Source organism: Amphiura filiformis, chromosome 13, assembly GCF_039555335.1.
Source record: "Amphiura filiformis chromosome 13, Afil_fr2py, whole genome shotgun sequence".
Taxonomy (NCBI): domain Eukaryota; kingdom Metazoa; phylum Echinodermata; class Ophiuroidea; order Amphilepidida; family Amphiuridae; genus Amphiura; species Amphiura filiformis.
The window spans coordinates 65,791,903-65,815,236 of record NC_092640.1 but is presented as its reverse complement, the minus strand read 5'-3'; the positions used below and the strand labels follow the sequence as shown (position 1 = coordinate 65,815,236).

The 23,334-nt window shown below is 36.7% G+C and overlaps 1 protein-coding gene across 1 annotated transcript; it reads left to right on the top strand.

Moving 5' to 3' along the window:
* The first annotated feature begins 761 nt into the window (after positions 1-761).
* On the top strand, positions 762-20,572 carry LOC140167849 (carboxypeptidase B-like). Its single transcript, XM_072191140.1, has 10 exons — positions 762-905; positions 7,220-7,304; positions 9,313-9,528; positions 13,743-13,841; positions 14,624-14,722; positions 15,389-15,490; positions 15,841-15,940; positions 17,961-18,262; positions 19,431-19,515; positions 20,367-20,572. The coding sequence occupies exons 1-10, from the start codon at positions 820-822 to the stop codon at positions 20,570-20,572; spliced, it is 1,380 nt and encodes a 459-aa protein (XP_072047241.1). The 5' UTR covers positions 762-819.
* The last annotated feature ends 2,762 nt before the right edge of the window (positions 20,573-23,334 follow it).

Genomic DNA, 23,334 nt, shown 5'->3' with positions numbered 1-23,334 from the left:
CAGGGTTAGGGTCTTAGGGTTAGGATTAGGGTTAAGGATATGGATTAGGGTTAGGGTTAGGATTAGGGTTAGGGTTTAGGGTTAGGATTAGGATTAGGGTTTAGGGTTAGGGTTAGGGTTAGGGTAAGAGTTAGGGTTTAGGGTTAGGGTTAGGGTTAGGGTTAGGGATTAGGGTTAGGGTTAGGATTATATACGTATTTATAAGTACTAATATACTAGTAATACTATGTGTTAATAGTATATGCACTTTATTTCGTAATCAATAAGTATGATAAACAAACACCTTCCTGGCACAACGACTCATAGCACAGTCGGGTAGGCATTAGACTATGGATCCATAGATTGTGGGTTCGAACCCCAGGTAAACCGTTGTAGAATTTTAATTCTAGCAATTTCTTTTTATTTTATTAAGTAAGAGGTAATAATAATGGTAATAAACTCGTGTTATATGTTATGTGTAATCGTATTGCGGCCCATTATGGTTGCAGAAAAAAATTACGCATCCGGGTCTAGAATTGAACATAATAGAATGTTTTGTTAGAAAAATTAATAAATAATCACATCAAAAAACCTGTGGCTAATAAATATCGATAATATTATGTTTCAATTTTAATGTCTATCCGCATTAGGCATAAATGCGTCATAATTACTAAAATCAGGTGGCAATAATGGGCCGGTAAAGTTCAAGGCTATGAATTTGCATTGGAACGCCGTTAAGAGAATTTGGTTTAGAAACTCATAATTTTGTATAGGGATACGAGACCGCATTTAATCCAAATAATAATAATAATTAACCACACGGAGGAATTCTGCTTCAAAATGTTTATAGTGATGTGGACCATACGCGGGTTTTTGTTTGCGTTTTGCATAATATTGGGAGTTGGAGAAAGGATAAGATATGATGGGTAAGTCTACTTGAATACAGCCAGTTTATTTACATAAAAATAAAAACAAATTATATGGCTTAAGGTGGTACTATATACACCCCCTGATAAATTCTGTGACTAATTTTGCATTTTTCTCAAAAATCAACTGCACAACGGTAAAAAAAAGTTATTTATATTTCAGCGATTCAAGACAAGTGGTTCATAATAATGTAAATGAGGTGCATTCTATCGGTACCTATTTTCTTATCATAAATAACGTACCGCTTGTCTTAAGGGCTGGGTATGAACGTTTGGACAGTATTTATTTTGGGACATTAGAGCACATCAGACATATCGAATTGCATTCTGAATACGAAGAATGTCATTCTGATATCAAATAATTTTGATTTTTGAAATTCGCAATTTAATACACATTTTATGGCAAATCATTAAAATTGATATTTTTGATATTTAACAGTACTTGAAGTAAACTTTATAAATCTGATGATTTATACTTAAAGTGTATGTAGGTGGGATGAAAAGCCGACGATCAATTGAAAATTTTGACCTTTCGTATTGAAGATATGGATTTTTTTCCCCAAAACACCAAAAAAAAATTAGGTCTTTTGGGAAAAAAATCCATATCTTCAATATGAAAGGTCAAAATTTTCAATTGACCGTCGGCTTTTCCTCCCTGCTACATACACTTTAAGAATATATCATTAGATTTATATAATTTACTTCGAGGACGGTTATATATCAAAATTTGAAAAATATCAAATTTTTATAATTTGTCATAAAATTTGTATTATATTGTGATTTAAAAAAATGAAAATTATTTGATATCAGAAAGACATGCTTCGTATTCAGAATGCAATTCGATAGGTCTGAGGTGCTCTCATGTCCCACAAAAAATACTGTCGAAACGCAATAAACGCTCATTTTGGATCCCTTAAGTCAAATAAATTCCAGTGTAGTAACTGGATTCCTTGCCCCTGGTCCATGGGGGCCAAATGAGGCATTTTTGACAATTGAGTTACTGTAACTATTACCTTGTACAAACATTAGGCTATCATATACTGAAAACACCAACGGTCTAATATATTTGGTTCTAAAGTTATGATGTGCGCGCATGCTTTCATTACATCCAGAATTGACTGCTGCAACAGCCTTCTCTTGGGACTGCCTGAGAAACTGATTCAACGTCTCCAACGCCTACAGAATGCCACGGCTAGGCTTGTCTGTCTTGTAAAGCGCAACGAACACATAACCCCAATCCTCTACAAACTACACTGGCTCCCCGTCCGTCAGCGGATCAAATACAAAACTCTCCTTCTAACTTTCAAATGTCTTCACAACATGGCTCCCACTTACTTAAGCGAACTAATCTCACGACACAAACCGAAGCGTAACCTACGTTCTTCATATCTCACACTACTCGAAATACCAGCTACTCCAAGGACTGTGACATATGGCTCGCGATCTTTCGCCTCAACTGCCCCATCATTATGGAACGAGCTTCCGGAAGCAATTAGGAGCATCCAATCCATCAACCATTTCAAAAAATCACTGAAGACTTTTCTGTTTAACCAGCACTTCAACTGATGTTCCTTTTTGAACTTGCATGGCTCATGTGTATGCCTTTTAATCTGTTGTCTTTGAAGAGAATATTACTGTGTTAACTTGCCTTTTTTAATGCTATGTGACATGTGAATATTTCGGTCACCTTTTATAATGTTGTGTTTTTTGTTTTTTTGTTTTTTTGGTTAATAGTACTTTTAAGTTTGTACCATACTATTTAGTTATAATTTTGCTCAAGATTATTGCTTTGTAACCTGTGAATTTTCAGTCACTTGTGTTTGGGGAATAGTAGTTTTTAAGTTTGTAATGGTAGCTTTTGAAGTCTGTAATGTAGTTTATATACTTTGTGTACTCCACTCATGTGTTTTTATAATGTTTTTATCCTTTGTATAACAGCGCTAAGAGGCTTTCTTGCATACTAGCGCTTTATAAATGTCTTTATTATTATTATTATTATTATTTGTTGTGATGTCTATTTTCTTTTGTATTTTAAAGTTTTTTAATCCATATTTTTGCTTTTAAAAATGCAAAAATAGTCACAAATTTATCAAGGGGTGTAGGAGTCCGAGATATTATTATAGCTTTTAGTAATATTTCTTAAACTATTACAAGCAACTATTGACTTGTTTTGACTAGAGCGGGCATTTAATTATTTCACAACAATATTTGATTTTATAAATAAGTGAAGGTGGAGTTGTACTCTTTGTTCATTCATCATTATTGTTCATATTATTAAAGTCAGAAAATGGCAAGTAGAAGCAGTTGAAAGTTATTTTAAAAGGGCATTTCGTGATCCACAGCATCATCCCCCACTTTTCTCAACAAAAATTGAGATTTTTATATCACTGGAAACCTCTGGCTACATACTGTACAAAATATTTCTTGCAGATTAATTCGTTTAGCAAAGATATCGTGAAATTTGAATTTCGGTCTGGTATACCAGAACGAAATTACAACACATTGTCTATGGAGCAGTTTAATACACATAATCATGCATAACTCGCAAACGCAAATCGGAATCAACTAAAATTTTGGGAATAAGCTTTTTTCGTGGATATCTACTGAAAAATGTCATAAAAAGAGGATGCTAGGATCACGAAATACTCCTTTAAATAATATAATGGTAACACAGGCTGTATCAAAATGATTGGTAGGCCTAGCCATTTGTTTTCGTATATTATCATTACTACGATGAATTGATATTACTATGAAGGTCAAAATGCCACATGCCAGACGGGCTAATGCTTTTAGAATATTACAAGCCAGACATTAAAAGTACATGCCATTGGCGTGTGGAGGTGTGTATGTATAAAGTCCAGCCCTGATCATCCCAAAGCTCCTCCTTGATATGGATACTCGGCCTGATAGCAACAGCTGTTCGCGCCACAGCACTGTACTAAAATTCCAAACGGTTGATGTGATTGCTTATTAACCCTAACGCCCCAGTTGCTTTTTGGCGAGGGAAATAAAGAAGAAAGGAAGGAAGAAAGAAAGAAAGAAAGAAAGAAAAAGAAAGAAAGAAAGAAAGAAAGAAAGAAAGAAAGAAAGAAAGAAAGAAAGAAAGAAAGAAAGAAAGAAAGAAAGAAAGAAAGAAAGAAAGAAAGAAAGAAAGAAAGAAAGAAAGAAAGAAAGAAAAAGAAAGAAAGAAAGAAAGAAAGAAAGAAAGAAAGAAAGAAAGAAAGAAAGAAAGAAAGAAACAGCTTGTATATAGGATGTCTGGAAGCAACCTTTGACACAGCGGGTCGTCTTCTTGTACATTTGAATGCAAAGGCAGTAATGCAAAAAAAGTTGTCTATTTTTTGTATAAACGTTACTGTGGATAAATATCTTTTTCCGTCTGCAAATACTTTCAAAATATCACCTGATCAGGTTGTTTTCTAGCCGTTTCTAAGAAAACATCAAGGCTAGCAACACCGTTCCTCGAAAGCGCTCACGGTAAGTGGTAAGCGAAACAAACAAGTTTAATTTAATAACTTTCATTTCAAAATGTTGTTTTGGATAACATATGTATAACAAATTCAGTTAATACCTGAATTTTATGATATTTATCTAAAGGGTTCCTATTCATGTCAAAGGCATGAAGATTTGGTCACTCTTGCTGGTCTTGGTATATAGTCGAATGTCAGTTCTGGTTTGAAAATACTGCAATTTCTTCCAATAATATTACTCAACTCAAAAAGGAACAGAGCGACAAAATGGGTCACTTGAAATCAATGTTGATTAAATTGTACTCATATTGAGTCAACATTAATCAATATTGATTTCCATTTTACTCGTTGCTCGGTTCCCGTTTTATTCAACATGAGTAATTGTTACTATACTGCGCCAAAAAAGCATCAAAAATCCGTGATCGTGTGAATAATCCGTGAGAAATCTGTGATCTAACACAGATTTTCACGAATTTTTCAACTGGTCACAGATTTTTCACAGAATAATGTCTCCTGTTCATTCCATGCCAAAGCCCCCAAGAGGCAAATAGGTATCAATGGTTTTTTTAGAATGACGTCATACAATAATGCAGAATAACACCTGTTAGCCAGTGTCGTGCCATGCAGCAACTGGAACGGCTGTATTTCCCGGAATACGTTTCAAATCTTACAAAATATTAGAGAGGGGTACTAATTATCAAGCAAAATTTGATAGATTGTGTTGTAAATGTTTTATTGAGTTGAAATGACTATCATATTATAATTCGTCGGCTGTATTCCATAGTGGCGTATAGTGATTTTTGGTCATTTTTTTGAAAATTGGCACATATGTCTTTAATGATGTTCTCTTTCATTTTTCTAAGTCTCATCAGTCATAATTAGCTAATTAATTAGTAATTGATTAATTAAATGTGGCGTATAGTTACAAAGTGACATTTTTCGTATTCCATAGTGGCGTATCGACCATACGCCACTTTTTTACACATTTTATAATTATGAAATATCGGCAAAATGAAAAACATCGTATGTCATAGTGGCGTACGCGTATCGGACCTATACGCCACTATGGAATACGATGTTTTTCATTTTTGCCGATATTTCATAATTATAAAATGTGTATAAAAAGTGGCGTATGGTCGATACGCCACTATGGAATACGAAAAGGTTAGGGTATTGCGTTTTGTTCGTTTTCCATAGTGACGTATAGTTTTATTGTCAGTTTGCCAGCAAAAGTATGTATTTATTTCTTTTGAAAAATATATAACAATAAAATCTATTTAGTTTACTACAGAAATTTCACATCATTTACAAAATATAATGAATGTCTGATTTACACAACTCGATTTTAAATTGGCATTTCTTCAAACCCGATTTTCTCGAAAAGTTGTTTATTCGCGGCGCCCCACTATACGCCACTATGGAATACGGACGACGAATTGTTTGATGTTTTAATGGTTAAAATTTAAATTTTATGTTCAAGGTTTCAAGCTCTATTACCAACAAAAAAAATGCCGGTAGAATGTCAAAATCGCTCGGATAGAAATGGTAATAATAAACCCCCTTGCCAAAAATATCAACTCAAATTTATGTTTTACTGAGTGAATGTTTGTACTCGGACTCTTGGGATATTACCATGTAAGTGAATGGGCAATGCTGTGTAAGCAATTCTCCAAAAACTGATAATAAAACCATGGCCGAATTTTCTGGGATAAGAGTAGAACCCTTGCTTGGATAGTAAAACATCTGATACGCCAACGGTTAGACTGAAAATTGCAGTAAATCAACGTCCACGTTTGACGGTGTGGATATCACATACGTCCTCATTTGCAAGTAAATAAAATTAGTGTGGGGTTTGGTATGTTAGTTGTAGGGGTTAGGTGTGTATGTCGATTGTACGTCCACTGTTAGGCTGACAATTGCAGTAAATCAACGTCCTCGTTTGACGGTGGATATCACGTACGTCTTCATTTGCGAGTAAATAAAAGTAGTGAGGGTGTGGTATGTTGGGGTTATGTATTCTATTGCAGCGAGAACTGATTTAAAGCCGGTGTGTTTTAAGATCAATGTTACTATGTTCACTGATGTGATTTCAATGACGTCACAACGACTTATTAGATTTTTACCTGTAACCATTACTTGCCTTGTGTTCTAAAAGAATGGGATCTCCTTTATCGAAATAATGCCATTGTTCTTATGTGTCAGCTTTGTTTGTCTCAATATTTGAGGACAAACACCGCTAGTTTATGCTCCGACTAACCTTCATTTCGGATATAAAATAAACTACAGGCAGCCACAAGATGGGAAAAGTCACGTCATCACATCCCAGTACGTAGAGAAAAGTTTTCAATAATATAAACATTTTTAGAGACATATAATGTTATAATGATCATTTGTGTATCGTATTATTAATATTGTTTTAAGCTTATCTTGGCATTAACAGCTGAAATCTATATAGGATAAAAAGCTGACGAAATTTCGGCAGGGCACGAGTGTCTGCGCAATGGGGTCGCCATAGATAGCTGGTCTTTGCCTTCGTACAGGACAGGCAAGTGTAGCCAGCAATCGGGCTAATTACCCTGATTGGAACCGACTGTAATGAGGTCTTTTATTTTATTTACAAGATGAGCCACGGGGAGAGCGGAATTATATTCTTATTGGCCCTTCTTGGAATTAAACCCGGGACCTCTCGCACCACTGAACTTTAATTTACATTCCATATATTTGTCGCATCCTAAAAAACTGTTAACCTAATTTTGGAGACGGACATAGTTTATTAGCCAGACTAGATACAAATATGCATTATCTTGGATTTGTCTAACTTGACCTTATTTGTTTATTCCACAGATACCAGGTGTTACGAATTACTCCAGAAAATGAAAACGAACTCCGCACTCTTCACAATATGCAAAGCTCTAGCCTTGGAGAAATGGTTAGTTGTGGCTGAAGAAATTAGCAACAGTGTCATATACGTACCAGTCCAACGTCACCCATCGATAAAATGTCAGAAAGTGCTTAGAATACTCGCGCATGCGCCAGTTTTTGCCAAATCATGGTGCTACATAATCACGTGTATTATCTGGAAACACAGTTTAGGCGCTTTGTGAAAGTGGTTTAAGACGACACAGCTGTTTTGGCAACAGTCTAAATTGGGTCTTAAACGTCATATGTTGTAATGTTTGCTACCAACCAATTGCTATCGTATTTGTCCAGTTGTACCAAAATAAGTACAAGATTTTCCCCACGTAATGCTGCCACGTCGTCATAATATTCAAAAGTACCAAGTTTAAGTCCATAATTTTACCAGTGAAAAAATAAATACATATTTATAAATACGTATTTATATACGCACGTGACTCATGGGTGGACGACATACCAAGACCAGCAAGCTTGACCAAAACCTCATTCCATTGACTGCCGTTTTTGGTATTATTCTGCCGCTTACCGCCTTTGCATTCAAATATACATAAAGATCACCCACTGCATCGAAGGTCACTTCCAGAATTCATGTCTACATGCTGTTATGGCGCGGAGGTGGTCACGTGCGTATTTATATTAATAGTCGAAGCAAACTGAATACGATAACAGTCTGCCGCCTGGACAACCAATTCTTTAGAAATGCTTAGTCGCGCTAAAAGTCGATCGATACATGTAAAAATCAGCACAATTCAGAGATACACCTTTTTGCTATGAAATTAATTTTCTCGGTCAAATATAAAGCAATATTTTTTTTTCTTCAGTAATGTCAGTTAAAAACTTGGTGCTTGAATATACATTTTTTTAAATCCTGGTGTTAAAATTAAGCATCAAATTGTGTCTTTTAGTGTGATATTTTTGATTTTTATAGGCCTTGAATTCGCCTGCGAGCTTTTTACGGAATTCATGTTTTAGCGTCTCAAACTAACATAGTTTGCTAAAGAAAGATATTTCCCACCTCTGTAAAGCACATCGTGTGGGTCTATATGTTATAGTTTTGTCAGAATTTCCGTTTTTGTTTTACCCTTTTTCCATTTATGCTCCGAAAATGTCAAACTAAGTAAAAGTAGGCAATGGTGAGTACTTTTATCTCGAGAGCAACCAGTACAAATAGTCGATATTTCCTTTGTTGTTATCCAGGTTAATTTTTCATTGAAAGCAAATTGCCCGACCAGCGATTAAATCCCCAATTGGGTGTTCTGGTTAAACATGATCAGTAGGAGCGCTATAGGTCTGGGAATTTCTTTGCTATATTGAAGTTCTGGCAACACTATAGCCATGCCGGTATTCCTATTAAACCCAGGGATATCGATCCAAAATGCTAGTACTAGCCTTTAGATTTCACGTGTTGATTTAGAAATTTTTTCAGCCGACAGTGAAAGATGGTGAAATAAAAACGGAAATTCTGACAAAACTATGATATATAGCTCACGGTGATGTGCTTTAGAAAGTTGGGGAAAATCCTTCATTAGCGAACTATATTACTTTGAAAAGCTAAAAGGTTGATCCAAGAAAAAGCTCGCGGGCCGAGCTGAAGCCTATAAAAATCGAATATCTTACACTAAATGACTGAATTTCAGGCCTAAGTTTAACACCAGGATTTTAAAAAAAAATCAGTATCAAGCATTATAGTTTTTCCAGCCATTTACTGAAAAAATGAAAATTATTGCTTTTCATTTGGCTGAGAAAAAATTTTTACACTGAAAAGGTGTAACTCAAAATTTTGCTCATTTCAACACCAATTTCGATCGTTTGTATTGCCTCATTAAATGACTGAGTGAGCCTTGCAGAACAAAAGAATCGGTTGTGCAGGTAGCTGACTGATAACTGGTAATATAAGGCAGTAGGTGTACATTTTATCCTTAAAATTAGCGCAAAATAAACGATTAGTTTAAGTCATTTGGGTATAAATACCAGCGTACGAGTTATAATCCCAACAATTCCTCGTTATTTTCTTTAAACAGATTGACTTCTGGAAGGATCCAACATTTGTGAACAAACCGGTTGATATCATGGTATCACCGGATTCAAAGGATTACATTATCCATTCGCTTATGCGTGGAGGAGTTACTAAAATTGTTACATTTATTAAGGATGTGCAAGCCATGATTGAACCACCAAAGAGGCGCATGGTTAGATCAACAGAATTTGATTACTACCATTTTAACACAATTGAAAGTGTAAGTTTTTTTTCTTTCTTTCTTTCTTTCTTTCTTTCTTTCTTTCTTTCTTTCTTTCTTTCTTTCTTTCTTTCTTTCTTTCTTTCTTTCTTTCTTTCTTTCTTTCTTTCTTTCTTTCTTTCTTTCTTTCTTTCTTTCTTTCTTTTCTTTCTTTCTTTCTTTCTTTCTTTCTTTCTTTCTTTCTTTCTTTCTTTTTCTTTCTTTATTTCTTTCTTTTTTTTCTTTCTTTCTTTCTTTCTTTCTTTCTTTCTTTCTTTCTTTCTTTCTTTTTCTTTCTTTCTTTCTTTCTTTCTTTCTTTCTTTCTTTCTTTCTTTCTTTCTTTCTTTCTTTCTTTCTTTCTTTCTTTAATTCCTTCTTTCTTTCTTTCTTTCCTTTTTCTTTCTTTCTTTCTTTCTTTCTTTCTTTCTTTCTTTCTTTCTTTCTTTCTTTCTTTCTTTCTTTCTTTCTTTCTTTCTTTCTTTCTTTCTTTCTTTCTTTCTTTCTTTTTTCTTTCTTTCTTTCTCTCCTTCTTTCTTTCTTCCTTTTTTCTTTCTTTCTTTCTTTCTTTCTTGTTTTATTCTCAAATATAAATGAAATCATGATCCCTCGGCTTTGATTGAAGGTATTGACAGACTTATGCAACAAATTAAAGTTGACGTCACTGATTCCTACCATCAACGCAAATCCCAACCTTAAGGTGGTACTACACCCCTTGATAAATTTGTGACTATTTTTGCATTTTTCTCAAAAAATAACAACACACTGCTAACAAAAGCTATGTATATTAGGGGCAAGGAATTTAGTTACTACACTGAACTTTCAGTGACTCAAGACAATCGGTACGTTATTTATGATAAGAAAAGAGGTACCGCTAGAATGTACCTCATTTCTTAACATATATAATGAACCACTTGTCTTGAATCAATGAAATGTCAGTGAATTATTGGATTCCTTGCCCCTATAATACAGGGTGTCCCAGAAAAAAATACCGGGCAAATGAATTTGGACGTAAGTCAAGAAATAGACATCAGAATCCAAACATCTAAAAATTAGTATGTAGCCCATCGTATTCTGCATCTCATACGCTAATTTTGTTGGAATCGGTTGACTGATTGCACGGGACTGATTGCGAAGAAATGAGCGATTACATAACGCATGCGTCAATTCACTTCATTCCAAGTTTGAACAAAAGATTATTCAACATATGCGCACTGGTGGTAAAACTGTCAATGGGCTTCATATTTTGTTCGGTGAACTCCTTTTCGTTCTTTTTAAAACAATCTGTTTCTGGCAAAACATTGAATTAGGTTTTGTTTAAATTTAAAAACCTTCACGATATTGAAAATGAAAGCTTGCATGTAAGATGATGCTCGGTACTTGTAAATATATTTTTCGTTAATGTTGATAAAAATGTTGCATAAAGATTTATTGCATAAAGAATTCCAGCTGGCTTAAAACATTTCTCACACACATTAATGTTTTTGGAATATTTCCAAGAAATTGTAATGCAAAGTTTTTAATCTTTTAAAACTTCAATATTAATGTTGCATGGTATCAAAAATCACACGTAAAGCTGTAAGCATTTGATCATTGTCATTCTTGGCTAAAGTGTTCTTTTGAAAGTTAAAATATAACATATTTGCACAACCTAAAGAAGTTACAAAGCTTTCAATTGCATAAATCAAAGTTTTCTCGGACAAACTGTTATTCATCTTCAGCATGAAAGCATGAATAACGTAACACCGTCGGATTATAAAATAGATAATGTGGACTAAATTTAATCAGATACACAAACTTTAGGAAGCGGTGAGCGGGTATGAAAAAAAAGCGCCTGTTGATCAAACTTGGAATGAACTGCATTGATGCGCGCACTATGTAATCGTTAATTTCTTCGCAACCAGTCAACCGAATCAAATAAAATTTCGTATGTGATGCACCATAAAATAGGTTATGCGCTACATTTTAAATTGTTTGATTCTCATGTCTATTTCTCGACTTACGTTCAATTTTATTCACTCGGTATTTTTTTCTGGGACACCCTGTATACATACTTTTGTTACCAGTGTTAATAACCAGAGTAATAAATACACCATGGCTACAAAAATGCTCTCTCTCTCTCTCTCTCTCTCTCTCTCTCTGAAGTCGTGTTCACACGGTCGGACTTAAGTCACTTATTCCCGGTAATAAGTTACTATTACCGGTTGTAAATCACTTATTACCGGTAATAACTCACTTGTCATGATGCAGTCATGTCTACAATAGAATTAACCACGACCTTTGCAGGACTTAAACCCCATTAAAAGATATTAAACCAAGATAACACTCATTGAAAACAGCTCAACTATGTTACATCAGATCTTCTCTGGTTAATCCCACACACACATGTTTCTGCTTTACCTGTGCAATGAGCAATGAGCTGGTATTATAGTTTCAGTTGGGTGAACGATTATAAAGCAAACGCAAGGTAACAATTACTGTGTGGCCTTTGTTCACGAAATGAGACAATACTGTTCATATTGTTAACCACATTCTTGAAAATGAGAAACATAATGGTTCTGGGCCGTAACACGGTTTGGAAATAATTTCTTCATATTTTTTGGTGTTATCTGTCGTTTACATATCCTTCCTAAAACACCAAAGTGCGAATATTTCCAAACACCTAAATTAGCTAAAATTTAGGACATGTTACAAACTATATTTTCTAGAATTTCAGACGTGTACTTTAAATATTGGCCGGTTATTTTCACACAGTGACGTTAACTAGGCAATGTACTACACTACGCAAAAAAAAGTTTCTTTATGGTTAGGAAATTTACCCACTATTAAAATCTAGCGACTAATTTTGTACGTTTGCTAAATAATCGCATGCGAGTGATTTTCCCGCGCATTTTGACACCTCAATCACTACCCTACGACACTCCTGAGAAAAGATATGAATGTTTAAGTAACACGAGGTCGAAAAATAAAAATTGCAAACAGGCCTATTCAAGTTTTCAGCATAAAAGAACACACAATAAAAAACCATGCAGATAACATTTTTTGTTTACTTGCTGAGCACATTTCAGGCATCATACTGCCGCGGCTTCCAACTTCACTTGAGATTAATCTCTTTTTCTTGCAGTACTTTGTGTGTCCACCGTTGGCTTCCCTTACTGCAGCAGCCACGCGGCGTCTCGTGCTCCTAATGAGGCATCGAATGTTACCTTGCTCAATCCGGTTCCATTCATTAATAACGATGCGACGCAATCCCACCAGAGTTGTATTTGCCTTTATCTTCTTTTTGTCTCTTGAGCTGATCCCAAAGGTTCTCCAAGGAGTTAAGATCAGGGCTTCCGGAGGGCCACTCAAGTGTCTCAATTCCTTCTGTTTTGGGAAAATATTGAACATACAGTATTTTCCAAACTGCTGTAATCATGACCTGTTTTCAATCCCTTTTCCAAACCCATCTCTCAAAACGTAAATGTCTTAGTACCCACACGCCTTTGTTTTTGATCATTCATCTGCACAATAAGCAACGAATTATCCAACATGCATCAGGGAACATGCTTTAAATTCAAATTGAAAAGGCGTGAATAATGAAACCGTCTTTGATCAGTGAATCAGCTCTAAAACCATTGAATAGGCTTCTTTGCAATTTTAATTTTCGACCTCGTGTTACTTAAACATTCATATCTTTTCTCAGGAGTGTCGTAGGGTAGTGATTGAGGTGTCAAAATGCGCAGGACAATCACCCGCATGCGATTATTTAGCAAACGTACAAAAGTAGTTGCTAGATTTTAACAGTGGGCAAGTTTCCTAGATCCTAACCATAAAGAAACTTTTTTTGCGTAGTTTATTACCTATAACATACACTAAAACACCAAAGTGCGAATATTTCCAAACATCTAAATTAGCTAAAAATTTAGGACATGTTACAAAACTATATTTTCTAGAATTTTAGAAGAGTACTTTTAATATTGGCCGGTTATTTTTCACACGTTAACTAGGCAATTACCCATACTTCTAACATACACTATTTGTAGAGGTTACGCGTCAATGGTAAGAGCACTGTGTATTGTGTATAGGAAAACGGACAGTAACTGCAGTATGTAATGTCCGACCGTGTGAACACGAATTGACTCTCTCTCTCTTGATTGATCGATTGATTGGATAAATGAATGACAAATTGAATAGTCTATCTGTAACATCTGTAATAGAATTGCGTAATAACTTTAAGCTTGCAATTGATTTGTAGATTAATCGTTGGGTAACCGATACAGCCACAGAATACGCTACTGTAACTGAAGGATCTCTGGGTAGTTCCTTTGAAGGCAGGTCTATAAAATACCTGAAGGTAATAATCTTATGATTTATTAGAACTGAAAGTGGTTTTGGATGCAGTAAGGCTGGTGAGGACAAAGGAGGTTTGGGAGGTTAGGGAAGGAGTTGGGCTTCACACCAAAATAGTGGTATACACCAATCCGAGAAGCGTTTACTGTATTTGGCCCTCTATTGACGGAACCACGGATGTACCGGTGCGGGAGATATAATGTGTTCAATCAATTCATGATCGTGTATTGAAAATCACTGCTGTGTACAATAATCTGTATAGCACATTAACAAGTAATCGATGGAACCCCCGACCTTGGGACACCGCAGTAATGGCGTAGTTGGATTGGTGTATAGATGAATCCAACGAGCCAAGTGGTGGTCAGAATTTGCACCAAATTGGTGTTGTTACTGCCCAATTGGGTGGATTAAATCCGCTTAAAAATCGATGTTGAATTGTATTGTATTGTAAACTTTCATCATTCTTTTATCTAGTGTAACACGGGTGATGAAATGCAGTTTAATATCCCCGCCAAGGCCACATCATTTCACATTTTAGGTGGGATAGACCTAAAGGGGGACCCAGCTATGGCGGCCATTGAGGTGTATGAATGCGTGAAAATGGATTCGTCTATAGGTGCATAAATACATGTTGAAGAGGATTGTAATCTGCGCCCTCGGTCAATCAACGTTTAATGACAAGCATAATATAAAATACGAAAGATTCAGGCTACCATTAACCTGGTATATTCCGGTAACCATTTCTTCTTATTTATAAAATATATTTGAATAATTTTTCATTATAAGATTTCACAGGGAGGATCAAAGAAAGCCGTAGTAATGCAAGGAGGTATGCATGCTCGTGAATGGCTATCACCAGCTACTGTTATCTACTTAGCAAAAAAGGTATATTTAACACATTATGACTATGATACTTACAAGGATAGAAATACGATGTCCAAAATTCAAACAACTGACAATTCTACAATAGCCGCAATTCCTCATACTACGCATACGACGCGTGATATTTGGTCGGGGAAACTAATAATTTAATCTTGAGCTATTTCGTATTTTCTCTTTTTTTTATTTATTCAATTATTTAGCAGTACTCTACTTACTTATCTATACGCTTTACATTTAATGAACATTTAGGTTATCGTTTAGGTTACCGTTTTATTGGGGGGTGAATTATTTCAGGATTTAACCTAGTCTACTGTAGTAGAACATTTTAATTTATCATCTCCTAATCCCTATGGAAAATCTACCAATCCTGTTCTGATACAACAGCTCAGGTATCCATGAGAAAAATTCTCTGGGCAGTGCAGTCACTGGGGACATGTTATGTGTTATGCATGTAAAGGTATGAATTGTTTATCAAAAAAGGAATGCAGAGCAGTCTAATATCTACCAAGTCTGATTACAATGTTTGAATTTTATCCCTTTGGGAATTTATTTCTGGTTTGGAAAATTTGTTTATGTTGTTTTCACGATGTACCTGGAATTTTCAAAAATTTTATCTTGATTTTTTGCTCGAGTTTTGCTCTTATTATTTCATGTTCATCAAATTTACAGCTTGGCGAAGGAGGTCCCGAAGCGACTGAAATGCTCGACAAGTTCGATTTTTATATAATTCCTGTGTTGAACGTAGATGGCTATGCATACACATGGACTAATGTAAGAAATGTATGTTTTCAAAATACGTAACTAATTAAAAGAAATTCAGTAGTCTGATGAAGGACTGTTATCACTCAGCAATGACGTAGATTTCTTTTTGACATGGGGGTGGGGTTGGAAAAATGTCTTCAAGTATAGAGAATCCAGCACCTTTTGGAGATATACTAAGTTAATGAAATGAATTTGGAGAAAACCTTACGCAGTGGATTTAATCGTGGTATTTTGTGGTATCTATGGGTGTTACTGTTAGGGTTAATATAATTTTCGTAAATTAATGGTAATTGAATGATTTCTGTTGCAATTAGTGGTGTGTGATTCCTTAATTTGATTGGTCTATTATTGCATTACAGAACAGAATGTGGCGGACGACTCGTTCACACTATAATTTCACGTATTGTATAGGAGTGGACCCAAACAGGAACTTTGACATTGATTGGGATGATTCGAAAGGTAAACTACGTTATTACACTTCATACCAATTCATTGATCATTCGCAACAAGACATAACCCAAGTATAATGAAAGACAAAGATAAAAATAATTTATCGCGTCTGTCAATCTAATTCGAACACGGTTTGTTTACAAGTGTCGTGATGATGACTTGCTGAACGCGGCGGTTTAACCGGGCGCCTTATTGTTAATTTCGCACCTTTAAGCATATAAACCATCTCAAAGGTTAGGTCTTTATAGTAGGAAACTTTCTTTCGCGAAGGCACCATGTCAACAATGCCTAGAAAAGTTGTTTTTTGCCTTGTAAAAGTACGTAATTTTTCGCCATTTTCTGCTATTCCTTTTCTCCGATCGGCACCAGATAAATCGGCCTTCCTTTTACGCGCTATTAACCTGTGTAAACCAATCAAGGATCGTAATTGACAGTGACATCAGACGCGATAAATTCTTTTTATCTCTGTCTTTCATTATAAATTGATATGACCTATATTACCGGACAACAGTTTTCCCCTCTATTCACGATATCATCATCCTTAGAGACAAAAGTTCGTACGCTCTATCGTTAGCGTGTTTTTTGATCCGCGAAGGCATTCTATATGGTGTGCTTTGTTGTCCGAAGCAGATATTGCAGATCTAATTTTGCACTTGAACTATGATGCTCGATTTCGAAACACCAAATTTATGATTCGTAAAGCCGCAAAGCTGTTCAAGACGTAGGCATATTGCGGGAGAAGGGAATCATGTGTGCAGAGCCTAGAGGAGCTCTCGAATCTGAAGCTTAACTTCAAATTAAAACAGGTGATAGGCCCACCGTAAATTGGCTAACGCCTAGCGCCTATTTTCTTATTAAATGTTATGAATTAGTTTTATTCTCTCATATATGTATATTAGGTGTAATAAAATAAATACTACGTGATATTTTCAGGGAAACAGGGTCACTATTTTTACCTCGGTACTGCCTACCGACCTACCACCAAGTGCCTCGGGATAAATAATTTCCCCTATTTCCCTTCAAACCATATAGTATTTGTATACTATAAGATTCCTATCGGAGGCACAAATACACCGCCGCCAAGATACTTTGCAGGGAATGTGTAGTACCAGTATAGTACAAGTGTAGTACCTGTGCAGTCCTACTGCTGATGGTTGCTGTGCAGTAGCAGCATTGGTGTTATGTAGGTACTTTTTGTGCACCAGTCAGGCACATTGGCGATGTGCTACTTGTGCTGGCGGCCGCAATAATAATCATGTATGCTCGAAGATTGAACAATATGTTCGCAAAGAAGAAACACTTTCAAAGAAATAAGCAATACCCACACACATTGAAAGGGTTTACTTTTTTCTTTCTTGCTTGCATTATCTTCACTCTCCCTTTGTCCAAATTGTTGCATTTCATTTATCTAGTGCAACACAACGATCGCTCGAGCACGAGTTTCTCCCTTTAGTTAACGCGATGCGATTGTACGCTCCTTCGTGCGTTTTTAATCATCGCTTACTGTTGTACGAAACCACAGGATCGCAGCAATAATATGATATCGTTGAACAAAACCCAATATATTGTTCACGACTGTTTATGAAACAAATCCAATGATTATAATAATAGATCCATAGGTCCATCAAATGTTCAACTTTATTTATTGGCTTTTTAAATCTCATAGGAGGCATACTTGTATACCAGCTTATTTATACCCATTTTTGGCAGTGGCGTAACTAGGGTTGGCAGCGCCCGGGGCAAGAAATAATATTGGCGCCCCTACCCCACCCGAGAATATCTTAGACGCGGGCAGTGGTGATTAATTGTGGTTGCGAGAAGTTGAATATTGATTTTGTGCTGAAATGCGCAAAATTTTGACTTTCATCGCTTGGAGGGGCGCAGAATCGATGCTGAATTGATCAATTTGGCGCTCCCCTAAGGGTGGCGCCCGGAGTACGTTGCCAACCCCCGCCCCCTAGTTACGCCACTGATTTTTGGCTGCGTATTTGTATTTTATCAATAATTTCTTTAAATTAATTTGCAACAGATGTAGGTGGGTCTAGTGCCATCCCTTGTAGCGATACGTACCGAGGTTTAGAGCCGTTTTCCGAGGTTGAAGTTGCAGCACTTCGTGATTTTGTGATCAGTCTCGGCGGCGGCACGAATAATAAGCACGGTGGAAATGTGGCTATGTACATTGACTACCATACTTACAGCCAACGTTGGCTGTTCCCGTTTGGCTATAAAACATGGGACGAACAAAGAACGTCCCGTGCCCTGCCGCGGAAACCCGGTGTTGGTGTGGGTGGTAATGGTGTGTCCGGCCGTAACAAGGATCGAGTATTGCTGGTAGGTATAGTTATCCCCCAGGAGTTATCCCAAACGGGGAAGAGATACGAACTGTTGAAACCGGCAAGTCAAATGTTACGTAAATGTTTCTCAAGCCGAGATTAAACTGTGCATCGTTACGATATTTCAATTTAACTACTTCCTACTGAGGATATTTTGCTCAAAGTCGATTTCATCGATACGGACCACAAATCATGAACCACAAAATAGTAAGGGGTCACTCTATGAAATTCGTTAGATAAAACGGGTGTATTTTATTTTTTTAAATATAAGTTGCGCAATTAGATCAGACAAATAAAATATAGCGTCACCGTGCTCGTTAGGAGTTCTTTGTATTTCTCCAAAATGTATTAAAACTTACACACCTCGATAGGCTACTAACACGCGTACAATGCCAACACGAAACGCACGGTATTCGTTGCACGAAACGCTTCTTATGTTACGGATCCGGAGATCTTAGAGGGGTAATTAATGGACTAAAGAGATCCAGACTAGCCACAATTATAAACAACCAAAGTGCCAGCATCGCCCGATAATGAGGGCCGATCTTTCCATGAAGTGCGACAGAAGAACTTGCTATAATTAAAGACAGAGATAAAAAGAATTTATCGCGTCTGACATCATCATACTCGAGCACGGCTTGTTTACAAGTGTCGTGATGATGACTTGCTGAACGCGGATTTTTAACCGGGCGCATTATTGTTAATTTTGCACTTTGAAACATGCAAACCATCTCAAAAGTTAGGTCTTTATAGTAGGAAACTTTTTTTTTGGCGAATGCACCATGTCCACAATGCCTAGAAAAGCTGATTTTTGCCTTGTAAAAGTACGTAATTTTTCGCCATTTGTTGATATCCCTTTTCTCCGATCAGCACCAGATAGATTGGTCTTCCTTTTACGCGCTATTAACCTGTGTAAACCAATCAAGGATCGTAATTAACAGTGACATCAGACGCGATAAATTCTTTTATCTCTGTCTTTAATTATATGCACATCGCCTATTTTTACGGTCTGGCGTGATTATTAGAAACCTGTATATGCGAGAATTTACAGCATACAAAGCTCTTGGACTCTTGGTGAATTATCTGCATTAGTCTATAGGGTAAACACACTCAGGCTAAGCAATAGTTTCTAATGTTATTTCATCACCATTCTTACCATTATTTAGCAAGGTGGTGCAGAAAGAGCAGTTAAAGCATTGAAAAGAGTACATGGAACTTTTTACGACGTAGGCGATCTTATGACAACTATTTGTAAGTTTAGAACTTTTTTATGACACCTGTTTAAGATTAATATTTTTTATTTAAATACCATACATACCAGTGATATACAATACATAACGTGCCTATAGCCCCCTCTCGAAAACTTTTGTATTGTATTATTATAATTATACTGGCTTAATAAGCATTTTGTGCCACTTTGATTGCGAACTTCTATGATGGAGCTGTCCTTTTAATGGGCTATTCCATTTAAAATCCACACTACCCCTGTGGAAGATTTTGGAAATATGTTCCACAGAGGCAGTATGAATTTTAAATGGAATTAGCTTTATAAAGGCAGCTCCATTTGAATTTCACACACCCTCTGAGAAAGCTTCGCCCTGAATATTTCACTTAAGTTGTGTGAGTTTCAAATGGAGCTGCTTAATGTGCTAATTCTATTTGAAATTCATACTCCCTCTGGGGAACATATTTTCAAAATCTTCCACAGGGGAAGTGTGGATTTCAGATGGAATAGCCCAATGGACATTAATTTTACATGTAACGTCAGTGGTTATGAAGCAAAGGTTTGGAGGGCAGTATCATGATTTTTGTCTGGGGAGCAGGTAATGGGGTAGCAAATTGGGCTTTTATTTTCTAAAATGCGGGATGTTGGATGAGTATTGGTTCTGGCTGGGTGAAGCTGGGAACAAAATGTAAGCGTTAACGTGTCCACTATGCTTCTCTTTGAGCTACCACTGAGTATTGAGAGGGAGGCATAGGTTGGAAAACTAGACGAATGAAAAGAAGAAGAAAATAGAGGGAGAAGGAGGAGGAGGAAGAAGAAGGCCAAACACTTTAAGAAATATGTCGTTACCGAAAAATTATTTTATTTGTTATTTTAGATCCAGTAACTGGTGATAGCTGTGATTACATGTATGAAGTACAGAACGTTAAATTCGCATACGGTGTAGAAGGGCGAGATCAAGGAGATGAAAATGGTGAAGGCGGGTATGGATTTATTGCGCCACCAACTGAAATTCAACCTAGCGGTGAAGAAAATTGGGCTGCTCTTGTAGCTCTTTGCAAATACGTATTTCAGCACATCTAAAACACGACGTTATTTGCTTAAAGAATTAACTAATATTTTGATGTACCGGTATACATAAGGCACACAATGGGATAAAAGCAATAAAAAGGAATTATTATTATATATGTGACTCGACCTGACCCGCTCAGGTTAAAGGTGGAAATTTTGAAAATTACTACCATTACTAACTTTCTTGTATTTATTGATGTTGAATCCCCTGTAGTTAGGTCAAAAACCTCAATTTGGTGACCACTCTCTGGCTAGTAAGGTCTATGGACCATTTAGAAAAAAAAATATCCCCCATGTCCCTCACGAAAATCCCGGCATTTTTCGCTAGAGGCCAAAGTCCAAAATGGCCGCCGCCACCATTTTGAAAATTTAAGTTTTGAACCAGAGCACCTATAATCATGCACAAAGTCACTTTTTCGGATATGTCGAGTACAAGGATTCCGATTCTGACATTAGTTTGACATCATGTTCATTAAGAAATCCAAGATGGGGCCGGCACCATCTTGAAAAATTTAGATTTGAACCAGAGGACCTAAAATCGTGTACAAAGACACTTTCTTTGGATAAGTCGACCACAAGGATTTCGAATCTGACATTACTTTGACATTACGACCTCATTTTTACCCAGAAATCCAAGATGGCGGCCGCCGGCGCCTTCTTGAAAAAATAAGTTTGGAACCAGAGTACCTAAAATGGTGTTCAAAGACACTTTTTCGGGTAAGTCGACCCCAAGAAATCCGAATCTCACATTAATTGGACCAGGAGGGTGAAAGTGCATAGGAACAATGACGGAAACTACGTCACGCTATTGTTCGCCCTAGGATACATCATTCGCCATTTTGTAAATATTAACGCATGATCGTTGCTTTGAAATTTCCACCGGATAGTCTGTGGATAGCGTAAGAGCATGCTTTGACAATGCGCAAAAAAATATTATCATGAAGATGTTTAAGATTGATTCATAGATATTTCAAAAATTACCGTCATATTGCATAGATTCACCAAAGAATGGTTTGTTAAGTACTATACTTATATTTAGTAATTAAAATCAGGAGAATTTTAAGAAATCAATGTTTTTACCTGTCGGTATTACAACTCGTGAAACACATTAGTGATGTGCCTGGGTGACCTAAATCTACTAACCTTTAACGCTTCCTCTATGAACTCTAACCCTCCTGCAATATGGCGCCTATTGTCTAGACCTAGGTTACATCTTCCGGTTTGGTTATGTAACCTAGGATGCTTATCCCTTCGTATAGATCCCTGATTGGACGTTATAACATAATTTTTGCCCAGAAATCCAAGATGGCCCCATTTGGTAGAGCGTAAATGTAATTTTTGAATGGGAGCACCTAGGATCATGAATTAACTCCCCTTTTTTGGCTAATTATAAAATAGTAATGGATATGGAACCTTATCTGGGGTTAAGTTGCCTTATCTGGGATTTACGCTCCTTATCTGATGGAAGGTGCCTTCTCTTGGGGTTAGACTGCCTTATCTGGGCTTACGTCTCTTAGCTGGGGTTAAGGCGCCTTATATGGGGTCTAGATGCCTTATCTGGGGTTTAGACTGTGTTATCCTAGGTTTACGTCCTTCATCTGAAGTTAAGGCGCCTTATCTGGGGTTAAGATGCCTTATCTGGGGTTTACGTTCCTTATCTGGGGTTAAGGCGCCTTATCTGGGGTTTAGACTGCCATGTCTGGGGTTTACTTCTCTTATCTTAGGTTTATGTTCCTTATTTAGGGTTAAGGCGCCTTATTTGGGGTTGTGACTGCTTTATCTGAGGTGTACGTCCCTTATCTGGGGTTACGGCGCCTTATCTGGGGTTTAGACTGCCATATCTGAGGTTTACGACCCTTATCTGGGGTTAAGGCGCCTTATCTTGGGTTTAGATGCCTTATCTGAGGTTTACGACCCTTATATGGGGTTAACGACCGTTATCTAGAATTAAGGCACCTTATGTGGGGTTTAGATGCCTTATCTGGGGTTTATGTTCCTTATTTAGGGTTAAGGCGCCTTATTTGGGGTTTGGACTGCTTTATCGGGGTCTACGTCCCTTATCTGGGGTTACGGCGCATTATCTGGGGTTTAGACGCCTTATCTGGGTTTAGAATACGATATGCTAAGGTTAAGGCATCTTAGCCACAGGTAAGGAACGTAAACCCAGGATAAGGCCGTCTAAACCACAGATAAGGTGCCTTATCCCTAGATAAGGGATGTAAACCCAAGATAAGGCAGTTTAAACCCCATATAAGGGACATGAACCCCAGATAAGGCGGAAATGACACACTTATACTTCTGCTCTCATTCAAAAATCACATTTACGCTCTACCAAATGGGGGCCATCTTGGATTATGCAAAAATTATGTTATAACGTCAAATTAATGTCAGATTCGGATTTCTGGGGGTCGACTTACCCGAAAAAGTGTCTTTGTACACGATTTTAGGTACTCTGGTTCAAAACTTATTTTTTCAAGATGACGCCGGCGGCCACCATCTTGGATTTCTGGGTAAAAAATGAGGTCGTAATGTCAAAGTAATGTCAAATTTGAAATCCTCGTGGTCGACTTATCCAAAAAAGTGTCTTTGTACACGATTTTAGGTCCTCTGGTTCAAAACTAAATTTTTAAAGATGGTGCCGGCCACCATCTTGGATTTCTGGGTGAAAATGATGCCGTAATGTCAAACTAACGTCAGAATCGGAATCCTTGTACTCGACATATCCGAAAAAGTGTCGTTGAGGTTTTTGACCTAACTACTAGTCTCTTAAGTAC